This window comes from Sabethes cyaneus, chromosome 1 (genome assembly GCF_943734655.1).
Source record: "Sabethes cyaneus chromosome 1, idSabCyanKW18_F2, whole genome shotgun sequence".
Taxonomy (NCBI): Eukaryota; Metazoa; Arthropoda; class Insecta; order Diptera; family Culicidae; genus Sabethes; species Sabethes cyaneus.
The window spans coordinates 124,443,729-124,456,508 of record NC_071353.1 but is presented as its reverse complement, the minus strand read 5'-3'; the positions used below and the strand labels follow the sequence as shown (position 1 = coordinate 124,456,508).

Here is a 12,780-nt window from a genome sequence, read left to right as displayed (position 1 = left end):
TGAATAGCGAAAACGGAAGTGGGCCTAATTTGCTACCTTGTGGTACACCTGAACTGTTAGTAAACCAGCGTGAAACGGATCTTTTAATTTTTACCGGCAACTGTCTTTCACCCAAATAAGAACGAAACCATCCAATGAACGCAGGAAAGCATCCGATTTTGTTTAATCTTGCTAACAGTATCGAATGGTCTACTTTGTCAAATGCTGATTTGAGATCGGTATAGGCTGAATCAATTTGTCGCCCTTATCCAATGTTACGAAGTTAAAAGGATAGGAACTCGCATAGATTTATCGTAACACTTCTCCCAGGAAAAAAGTCATGTTGGTTCGTTGAGATGTAGTGCTTAATTTGGTAGTTGGCATCGTCGTCTAGGATACGAGGAAGACAAGAAGATCGTGAAGCATCTAGGCTTGATTGAAGAAGAGCAGCCCCTGGTTTACAGTAACGATCAACGTGAAAGAAATCTTTGGACGTATTGGTGGTGTTAAACACAAGTTAACAGATGTGCACAATTATAGCATCATTAACGTGCACTGCCCGCACGAAGGTAGACCCGACGATGAGAAAGAAGCGTTCTACGCAAGGCTGGAGGAAATGTACGACAGCTGCTCGTCACGGGACATCAATATCGTCATCGGGGTTATGAACGCCCAGGTCGATAGGGAAGAAATGTATAGACCGGTAGGATCCCATAGCCTGCACACCGACACGAACGATAACGGCTAACGATGTATAAACTTCGCAGCTTCCCGAGGCCTGGATATCACCTGATCAACGTACAATGAACCAAATTGACCACGTTCTCATAGAGGGCCGGTTTCTCTTTAACATCACGAACGTACGCTCCCGTCGGGGTGCGGATATTGATTCTGACCAATACCTAGTAGCAGTACATGTGCGTTCAAAGCTGTCCACCGTATACCGGACACGTCAAAGCCGCCCTCCTCGGCTGAACATCAGGCAGCTAGATAACCCACAAGCTGCCGAGAACTACGCGCGAGTACTGAATGAGGCACTGCCTGCTTCCGAGCAGTTAGGTGCTTCAAACCTCGAAGACGGTTGAGGCAGAATACGCTCGGCCATCGGAGAGGCACTAGGGCACTAGGTATTGAGCCTCGGAGTACACAAAATGATTGGTTTGATGGGGAATGCCAGCAAGCGGTGAAGGAGAAAAAAAAATGCTTGGAAAAATTATCTAAGTATTGCCACTAGAGAGAACCTGGCCAAATATCGACGAGCTAGGAACCAGTTGACCACGATTCTGAGAAGAAAAAGCGCCAAAAGGGGGACAGAGATCGTGAAGAATTAGAGCAACTATTCCGAGTTAATGACACGCGCAAGTTTTATGAGAAGGTGAACCAAACTCGGAAGGGCTACACACCGCCCAGCTAGCACCAACTCGTATATCAATGTACGAAAACTATCATAAATATCTCCCAACAAACTCGAAATCGTAACTGAAGCTGGACAAAGTGGAACCAAGTTGATTTTCTGTCGTATATAATGATAATGACTGACATACATACGATTTTCAGCACAAAATCGTAGAGTAGTACGGAGCGACTCGCACTTAATCGGATATTATCGTATATAAATACTTATATAGTCGTAACGCTCAAAATTACTCGTAATCACGTATATCGCCTCCAAAATAATACAGATATGCCAATTTTGCGTAAGAAATACGATTTATCTAGCATGTATATCTGTACGTAATGCCTGTTTTTACCTTTTTTATACATATGAAAATGCTAGCTGGGCGAAACCTGACATGTGTAGGGACGAGGGAGGGAATCTAATTACAAACGACCGCGAGGTGGTCGACAGGTGGAAGCAGTTGTTCGATGAACACCTCAATGGCGAAGTCGCAGAAGGAGGCGGAACGGAAATTAACCTAGGAGCGCCCATGGAAGATAGTAATGCCCTAGCAGCACCCAATCTCCAAGGAGTCAAACGAGAAATCGTGCTGCTGAAGACCAATAAAGCCGCTGGGAAGGACCGCCTACCGCCAGAGCTTTATAACCATGGCGGAGAAACGCTAGCAAAGGCTCTACACTGGTTTATTTCGAGGATTTGGGAGGAGGAAAAGCTACCGGAGGAATGGATGGAAGGAGTGGTTTGTCCCATCTACAAAAAGGGTGATCGGCTAGACTACTGCAACTATCGTGGTATTACACTGGTAAACGCCGCCTACAAGGTACTCTCCCAGATCCTGTTACGCCGGCTGTCACCGATAGCACAAGGTTTCGTAGGGAAATATCAGGTGGGTTTCATGGGGGCTCGCGCAACTACGGACCAAATTTTTACTATCCGACAGATCTTGCAGAAATGTCGGGAGTACAACGTGCCCACGCATCACATCTTTATTGATTTCAAAGCAGCATACGATACAGTCGATCGAGACAAGCAACGGCAGATAATGCACGAACACAGTTTTCCGGACAAACTGACGCGACTAATCACAGCTACATTGGATCGAGTGATGTGTTTCGTACGCATCTCTGGGACACTCTCGAGTCCCTTCGAGACGCGGCGAGGGTTGAGACAAGGTGACAGTTTATCCTGCATGCTGTTCAACATCGCTCTTGATGGGGTGATCCGACGAGCGGGCATCGAAACGAGAGGCACGATTTTTACCAAGGGTAGCCAACTTCTAGGCTTTGCAGATGATATCATTGCCAGGATATCATTGCCAGGAACTTTGCGAGGGCGGAGGCAATCTACGCCAGACTGAAAGCGGAGTCTAGGAGAATTGGGCTAAAAATAAATGCGTCGAAGACCAAATACATGAAACGAAGAGGCTCAAAGGAAACAAACGCGCGTCTCCCACGGACGGTAACCGTTGACGGCGACGAACTAGAAGTGGTAGAGGAGGTCGTATTTTTGGGATCGCTGGTGACCGCGGACAACAACACTAGTAAGGAGATCCAGCGGCGCATCCAAGCGGGAAATCGGGCCTACTTTTACGTTCGTAAAACGCTACGATCAGGAAGCATACGCCGCCGCACGAAGCTAACAATGTACAAACCCCTTATTAGACCGGTAGTTCTTTATGGACTTGAAGCCGTGACGCTGCTCACGGACGACACACGCGCCCTTGCCGTGTTCGAGCGGAAAGTGCTGCGGACGATATTTGGTGGAGTACAAACTGAAAGCGGAGAGTGGCGGAGGCGTATGAATCACGTGCTACAGGCACTTCTTGGGGAGACTCCCATCGTACATTGAGCGAAAATTTGCAGCCTACGGTGGACCGGACACGTCGTAAGGATGCCGGACGACAGTGCAACGAAAATAATCCTCTTCAACAACCCCACCGGCACCAGGAACAGGGGGGCCCAACGAGCACGATGGCTCAACCAGGTCAAAAGCGATTTGCGACTTCTGAGACGACTAGGAAATTGGCGGCGAGTGGCCCAAGACCGAGTTGAATGGAGATGAGTGCTTGAAACAGCACGAGCCACCCCGGCTCTATGCTGAAGAAGAAGAAGAAGAATAATCATTTTTTATTATGATCTTTTTTGAAGTTGATGCAATGTTGTAGACATCTTTACGTATAAAAATGCGCGGCTTTTCTCCTGAGAAAATAGAATGAATTGTGCCGCAGTGGTCATAACATCAAAAAACTGGTATGAAAGAAGACATGAGTGTCGTAATATGTAGTTTAAGCCGTTTCACGGACATTTGGAGAATAGTGCAATGTACATTTACACTGAATGGATGGAAAATGTTCCCGATCTGTTTGGATACTATAAACACCTCTATTTCATTGCTTTCTCTACCGTACCCTCTGTTAATTGTAAAAACTACCGTTATAAACAGCATATTTTTTAACTAATGTGTAGATCAAAACAGCTGGAATTACAAGAATCAAGCACACGGTTTAACCGATAAGGTGCATCGTCATTGTCGGTCATTCGTCGCACCTGGAGTTCCGATTTTGATGCATTCGATCAATTCGGCAATGTGTATCGATTTCTTCTGCCGAAAATTAACCCAAAGGGTTCGTTAGTCATGAAATAGAAACCGAAAAACAATTCATAAGACCTAATAAAAAATTGTTCTATCAATACACTGCACTGGTATCGTATCAGTTATTTCAAACCAGCTCTTGTTAGCACTTCAAAGACGACACATATGCAGAGCTCGTATGTATAAAATCTGACTGCTTCTTTGGCAGCATGAAACTCGATACTCAGTAAGAAAAGTGCAATGAAAACAAAAAAAAAGTACGACGCACTACTCAAAAATATGAAACACCATAAAACGGGGGAAAAAATTCTGTTCTGATTTTTTGTGTATTTTTTTTTAAATAGCAATTCATAAAACAGATTACGGGATGCCGGGTTTTGACTCAGTCAAAACTGAACCCTATCATGAAATTGTTAATACAATTTTGTATCTAGCTTCGATTACTTCGAAGACTATTTTTACAAGTCTCTGATCGGTGTTAGAAATTAAGTTCTGTTGGGCTATCATACCCTCTTGTTCCTTTTTCTTCAGTGAGAAAGGCGAAGGGTGATTTTCGGGAGCATCGATATCTTTCCTTTGCCAGGTAGGCATATCACAGCACACTGAAAGAAAGTCAAGAGGAGCTAGTATGGCTTCAGTCAGCTATCCGGCTGCATCCGTCTGGCTGGACGGGACACGTTTCTGAGTACCGTTGACCGACCGGTCTAATCAACTGTACTTGTGCCGGCCGGTGGATCAGATTTGTATTTGTGTGTGATGCACTCGTAAGTGTCGATTCGATTTCACTGGAAATTTTTCTTTGTATTTGCCCCCGAAAATGATCTTAGCCCCAACTTTGTATCACCAATACAAAGTTTCAACGTGAAACCGCGAAATTAAACTCACCTAACTCGCCCGGGTACTCCTGCTGCGCCTCCAGTACCATTCGCTCCAGCCACCACATGTCGCCGGATCCGCCCGGACTAGGCGAACTGTTTTCCGCATTGTTATTACTTCCGGCGGGTGGCTCTAGCATCTCCTCGTCGCCCTTGTAGACAAGGGAGTCCCAATCGGTCGCACCAGCAGCGGCGGCGGCCGTCGGTGTTGGGTTTACGATGTTGCTGCTAGCGGTGCCACTCGACGATATTGCTGTAGGTCCACCGCTGGGCAAATGCATTCGGAACGACGTTTTGGGAGCAATTTTGAAGGCTTTTTGTGCCACGCACCAGTTCACTTCGGCCAGGTATCTGGCAAACTCGTCAATAACAGCAACCACGACAGCGCACTAACGATATCGAGCGGGATTACTCACTGCAGTTTGATCGCGACGGCACGGCCCGGCACAGCGGGCACACGTTCGGAATATCAACTATTTTCGCGATTTCTTTTTTTCCCAATCTCTTCACTGTCGCTCTATTGATACAATCGATTACTGTTGTTAGTCATACAGTGGGTTTATTTGACGGTCAACTAACTGCCACGAGATTATATCGCGTACGAATGGATAGGATGATACATGGAACTCTTTCGCGCGTGATTCAGTTGTGCGTATTCCCGACGGATGGGTGGCGGCGGCGTGTTATCACTGACACAGATGCGTAGATGGACTCACTTCGCTAACCACTATTTCAATTTTAACCAGGAACTGAGTCTGAAACCAGAAAAAGGGGTATAACTTATTAATTACTGTCGTTTGCATGTTCACATAGGTATGCATATATTGTTAGTGTGTCTCTAATCGATAATATTTGCCCAGTTTAGAGTGTTGACCGTGGTAGCCGCGGATGGGGAGTGCGAAACGGTTCTAAACTATGTTTGAACAGTAGTATACTGTACGGTCGGTCTGCCGTGAACCGCACACGGTCTGCTCGTGCGGCCAGGTCGGACTGTGAATGTTTCACCGCACCGCCCGCACCGGAGGCAACAGGATGTCGAGGACGATACGACGACTAACCCACAAAATAAGCAAACATGAAACCAACATTTACTGGTCAAACACTGGTGGGTGTAGTGTCTTGTTTATGCGTGCATGTTTCTTCTTTAACCATGCTATTCCCGAATTGAAAGCGGAAAATCATGATTTCCAGTTTTTTATATGTTACTTACATGGAAGTATACTTAAAAAATAGCTTTGAGTTTAGTTAAAATACAAACATTTCAGACCATAAGCTATTCTAACGAATTCGTCATGTACACAATTGTCCCATACGGTCTACCACCGTCAAATTTGTTACAACCGAAGGTTGCACTGTGTATCACATTAGCAAACAAGCAAACAGCTCTTCTACGCGTGATGTAACATTGCATGTCAAATATTTGTTCGGTGTGAGTTGAGGTGAAGAAAAAAAATCGTCCCGCTAAATTGATCGATGTGACCACGCGCCACGAGCCCCGTTTTCCGAGAATACTAATATCAACGCAAATTGTGCAGCAGCAAAAAACAGCGGCGATGTTGCCATTTACCTATACTTGCTGTTGGTGCTGTTGCAAAGAGAGCCCCCCACAGAATCTGACGTGCTTACCAGCTAATGTGGGGATTTGGGTTGATGACGAAATCCACTGAGCTGAGGAAACGAAACGAAACTTCAAATCCAGTGTCCGTCCCGAACACCTTCGTTCCGTCCAGCCAGCCGGCCGGCGCGGCACTCGCATTTCACAGCTTGGCTGGATAGGTATTTCTTCTTTTAGCAGCGAGCCTGACCTGCATGCATGCCTTCCCTTCGCACGTGAGTGACTAATCACCTTTAATTATTACGAATCGGCAGACATGCCTCCGGATCGCTGTTGTCAGCGTCGTTTCGTCATCCGTAAATGGCATAAATAAGTAGTAAACAGAGTGTGTCGCGATTTGCCCAGTTTTTACCTCAGTTTTTGCATCAGTTCGATTAGTTCTCCGGAATGGGGGCGGGGTAGATTGGGTTTTTCGATTATCTCTGGGAGAATACTGAGTCCAAGCGAGCTGGACTTTTAAGTATAGCTGAACATGGTAATCTTTGGTAAATGCTAACTCATGATAGCTGATAATTAATATGGACACATTCGACATTTTCTGGGTGATAAATGCCAATAAATATTGAATGTTTATTTTATACTTCTAATATTCTTAAATTACGCAAACTCTTTCAGTCTCCGTAAACAGATAGTTTGTTTTGTAGAGTGCTGCTAATTTGTTTATGAACGGCTAACTCAACTTTTTCTGGACAGGTTTTACAAATTTCTACCCATCTAGGGTAAGGAACGAGTTAAGCAGTGTCACCTATTTTAATCAGTTGAAAATAAATGAACCGAAAATGCACGTTTTTATTCATATTTTCAAAATCTTTTGATAGGAACAACTTCACAAATCACTTAACCATAGAGTCAATTCACACAAACATAATTAACAGGGTTTCCGACAAGAAATATGGTGAACTAAAAATTGTTGTCCAAAAATGTACATTTTTCAGCTGCTGAAGGCAATCACCACCTCGCTACTAACCAATTCATCAGGTTTTTCAGCACTGATTACAACCACTCTAAAAGTCAAGCACTCAATTGTCCCATACCATATTATTGACTACCTTTTTACCTTTGTTATACTATAACAAAGGTTTAAAAATTGGTCGAAAAACACGAAGTTGATCCGAGTCACATATACTAATCGATAAGGTTCGACGAATTGAGCAATGTGTGTGTGTGTGTGTGTGTGTGTGTGTGTGTGTGTGTGTGTGTGTGTGTGTGTGTGTGTGTGTGTGTGTGTGTATGTATGTGTGTGTGTGTGTGTGTATGTGTGTGTGTGTGTGTGTGTGTGTGTGTGTGTGTGTGTGTGTGTGTGTGTGTGTGTGTGTGTGTGTGTGTGTGTGTGTGTGTGTGTGTGTGTGTGTGTGTGTGTGTGTGTGTGTGTGTGTGTGTGTGTGTGTGTGTGTGTGTGTGTGTGTGTGTGTGTGTGTGTGTGTGTGTGTGGCTGAACCGATTCGTTTGCTATTACGCTTATTTGAAAAGTGTTATCACCTTGTAGATCACTATTGAATTGTTTTGCGGTCCGACATTTTGTTTAAAAGTTATAAGTAAAATTGTAAAAATTACGTGACATGATTTTCTCCGGAACCGCTCCACCGATTTCAACAGTTTTAGTATCAAATGGAGGCTTTTGCTACTGCTAATTTTTTTGGGAACGTTTTATCGCAAACAATCAAGCGGTTCAAAAGTTATGCTTAAAAATGTGCTTTTTCAAGGTGTCAATTAGTAGAATGTTTCTCAGAGATGACCAAACCAATTTATGCGCTATTAGTCTCATTTGATAGGTAATATAGCCTCATAGAGCGCTATTGATTTGTTTTTTGATTGGATGTTTAATATGAAAGTTATGGGCAGTCGTGTACAGCATAATAAAAGTTACAATTATTTATAACGATTTTAACCAGATAATTAATCAGATTTCAATTATTTTAGTATCAAACAGGAGGCCTTAACGCTGTGAAAATATCTGCTCAACCTTATTAGAATTGGCCTTACCAGTCAAAAGTTATTTGAAAAACATTGATGAAATTATTTAAGCAAACTTTACTGGTATGAACCAAATGGAAAAAGACGCGATCATGTGCTCTAGCGTAAAAATGCTTAATTTTCCAGGTGGTGTGTCTTTGGAAAAGTTTATTTAAAAAATCTGGCGCAAGTTTTTACATTATTAGGGTGTTATAAATTTTTGTTTTTTTGAATGCGTCCAAAAAAGTACAGTGTTTCCACAAAAGTTATAGAACACAGTAAAATAAACCACTTTGCTGTACATAGTAACTATCTATCTCTTACTGGTTGCGAAGTGTAACGATTTTTTAAAAAATGCAGCGAAAATTAAAAAGTTGAGATATCGTAAAGCGGTTACGTCACAATTTAGATAAGTAATTTAGATTCTCTAGATACTTCGATACACGCACAGTCGCTGAAAACATATGATTTCGAGGAGAGCGCGCTTAAACTATTGTACAGCACTGCACTTCCCTTCAAGTGGTCCAACAGTTTTACTGTAAATTCTCAACGAGACCACGTACCGAAAAATACTATGGGCTCAACATTTCTAAAGATAAAAGCCTTCCGAAAATGCAAAACAAACAAGTTTTTCGACTTTCCAGTGAGGGTCCCCCTTAAATATCAATCCTGCCCAAGAACTTTCCACACGATTTTTTGATTGCTTTCAAGTATTCTTCAAATCTGTCAGTATATTACATATGCATGCATATGTGTTGATGATAACTACCATTACTGCCTATAAATGCATAACAGTCCCATGTGATTTTCACCACTTTTGAGATGAGTGTTTTCAAAAAGTTGAGTCCCGAAGGCGTGTCGAATTCTAACTCAAATAACAAATGAGATGGTATAACAAAGGTTCCTTTCACCAATAGGTGGATTAAATCGGGTTTTTTTCTATTATCTAAGGCTTTGTTGCTAGCCGAAAGTTTTATTATTTTATAACAAAACTGCAAATAAACCCTGAATTGACGGAACCTGTTCAGCAGTAGTAGCAGCTGCAGCGTATGAACTTATGAACTATCGTGTTGCCAAGACACTGTTTCGGTTCTGGAAATAAGAATTATAGGTTTGAAATTAACTGAAACCTCCAATGGTGAAAACGTGGCTCAATACTTTCAAGAAACATGTATTTCATAATTAATTTTTCTTTATTAAAAACAACAGCAGACAGCTTTTTCAATAATTTTCGAAGATTGTCTCAGTGTTTTAATGACGCAACGATGTGTTTCAATGTTATTTGCTTTGACAACATTGTTCTGTAGTCGGACCGTGTGCACTGCTATGTTTGCCTCTTTTGTTCTCCCACCATCCTTATGAACAGCGAATGAGACGTCAAACTCGCAGGTTTCTATAAGAACACTAGAGAATAAAAGAGACGACGAATACCGTTTGCCGAATGGTGCGGTGAGTGTATGCCCCGATATACAATTTAGACAGATTTTACGCATCTGAAATATCAAATCTATTAATGCAGATGGCGAAAAGGGGATAAGTTCGAAGTATTTTTTATGGGGACGTATAAAAATTCAGATTTCAGGACTGCTTAAAAAGCACCTTGAGGGTGAAAATATGTTCGGTTTGATCAAAATTAGTGCCATCGCTCCAAATTTTAAAGCGAAAAATCAAAAATTTAGCTCAACAATAGTGTCTTTTAATGGTACCCAGTAAACAATTTGGTTTGTATATTTCGGTTGCAACTGAGAGATACGAAATCATATCCGCACGAAAAAGTTATATTTCATACCGCATAAGAACAATAAGTACCAAAGTGGAGGCAATATACGTGCAAAAATTTTGATAATTCTATCTTGCATTCTATACAACAATTTTTGGAACACGCAACTTAATAATCCTCAATATACGATTAAGATATAACTAAATGTTAAAGTCATCTATACTGCTTTACAATTCAGAGCAATAAGTTGTATATGACGACACGCACGACCGCAAAACAACTTATTGTACACTTCGCCTTGACATACTCTAATCATTATGCAATTCGAATGTAAAATTGACATGCAAACGATTTAATGCGCACTTTCTATTACGATCTTGTGTTATCTGGGTAACAGCTTGAAGAACTAAAGGTAGCAAGAAGATTGGTATGCTGATATGCCCCACTTAGACAACCCATAATAATAAGGTAATAAGGTAAAACAATCAGTGACCCGCTTAGACTGCTTAAAACCGGTTCTTTACCCTACTTTAACGAAGTGAATGGTAAAATTCTGTGACAAGCTATTTGAACAAATATCGAATAAAAACATAATACTGTCGCCCCAGTATAATGGATTCTATAACATTAGCCCGAATACCACTAGCCCGAAAACCACTAGTCCGAAAGCAACTAGCCCGAGTAACACAAGCCCGAATGCAACACAAGCCCGAATGTAACATTAGGAGCTCCGTAACCGCAAGGTTGCAGAATCGGCTGGCTGCGAAATTTGTTGTATACAAACAGAAGGTTAAGTTTTGAAACGGAGTGTAGCACCCAGGAACCGGACCGTGCCAACTCCTGTTATGTGCAACGACAAGGAGGGGAACCTGATTACCGAAAGATCGGAGGTGGCTAGGCGTTGGAAACAATATTTCGATGCATTGTTGAATGGTGAACAAGATGGAACGGTCAACAGAAACAGGATAACGATTGAGGATGATGGACAAGCTGTGGATCCACCAACTTTGGAAGAGGTTAGGAAAGCAGCGAGAGAGCTGAAAAACGGCAAAGCAGCTGGAAAGGACGGCATCCCCGCCGAACTTTTGAAAGTCGGGAGCTGTACAGTGGACCCCGTTCGTGTGAACGATTCCTCATGCAAACTAACGGGGTTAGTTTTTAATTTGAACAACTGGTAACCCTAAATATGCCGGAGCTTGTGAGAACTGGCTGCCCTGCTCTTTGTTATTGTTTTGGTGGTTTGAATCAGTTGGCAGTTGCAAGCAGCGAATATTTCATTCTCCGATCGGATTTGTACCATAATCGTTGGGAAAACGCAATGTGAAACAGATTAAACATGCTAGATTAGTACAAACAAATCGTGTTTATGTGCATTGTCTGCATAAGCAAATGATGTCATATTGAGAATGACATTTGAACCATTTTTAATTTGCACGTTGTGCAAACCAACGGGGTTCAAATTAAAAAGTGTTCAGATTAAAAAACGGTCAAACGAACGGGGGTCCACTGTATTGTGCAATTCGTCAGGTTATACTAAAGGTATGGACTGAGGAGGAATTACCTACGGACTGGTTGGAAGGTCTCATATGCCCAATTTACTAAAAGGGCCACCGACTTGAATGCAGCAATTATCGAGGAATTACTCTCCTCAATTCTGCATACAAAATTCTCTCCCTCATCCTGTTTCTCAGACTGAGGCCGTTACAGGAAACCTTTGTTGGCGAATACCAGTGCGGTTTTCGAGAGGGACGCTCCACGACGGACCAAATGTTCACCTTGCGACAGATCCTCGATAAATTCCGAGAATTCAACTTGCAGACTCATCATCTGTTTATAGACTTCAAGGCGGCGTACGATTCAGTTAAACGAAACGAGCTATGGCAGATTATGCTTGAACATGGTTTTCCAACAAAACTGATTAGGCTGATACGTGCACTTGTTCCACGGAAATTAGCTGTACCTTGATTGAATAAGCTATTCTTAAACAAAAACGTTTGTTGGGTACCCTTGATGGTTCAAAATCAAGCGTCAGGATAGCGGGTGAGACTTCGGACTCGTTTGTGACGTTAGATGGTTTGAAGCAAGGTGACGGACTATCGAACTTGCTGTTCAACATTGCATTGGAAGGTGCTATTCGAAGGGCCGGCCTGCAGAGAAGCGGTACCATCATCACGAAATCTCATATGCTCCTAGGGTTCGCGGACGACATCGATATCATCGGTTTTAACCGTAGAGCTGTGGAAGAAGCGTACACGCATCTTAAAGAGGAAGCTGCGAAGATAGGGCTTATCATATATTCTTCCAAAACAAAGTATATGGTGGCTGGTAGAGAGCGTGGTAGCCCTTCGGGTGTTGGAACTGCGGTGGTGATAGATGGAGATACTTTTGAAGTGGTCGACGAATTTGTTTACCTTGGTACGTTAGTGACATGTGACAATGATGTGAGCCGTGAAGTAAAAAGGCGGATAGCGGCTGCCAACAGGGCCTTCTACGGATTACGTAGCCAGCTGAGATCCCGTAGTGGACTGGAACGTACGGTCAGCAAGGGAACGATTAAAAATCAAAGATATCGGGGCTGCCAGTTCTTGCGCAAAGCTTTTGATGATAAGTAGAGTCAATCCATCCACTCCAGGGCCTTTTGTTACAT

At 42.7% G+C, this 12,780-nt stretch overlaps 1 protein-coding gene across 1 annotated transcript in view; it reads right to left on the bottom strand.

The window, feature by feature from the left end:
* The window catches only part of LOC128745115 (protein lozenge), an 86,040-nt gene extending 80,914 nt beyond the window's left edge, over positions 1–5,126 (bottom strand). Inside the window, exon 1 of the mRNA XM_053842107.1 lies at positions 4,856–5,126. Coding sequence (XP_053698082.1) covers positions 4,856–5,126 — 271 coding nt within the window. The remainder of the gene's footprint in view (positions 1–4,855) is intronic.
* Positions 5,127–12,780: the final 7,654 nt, after the last annotated feature.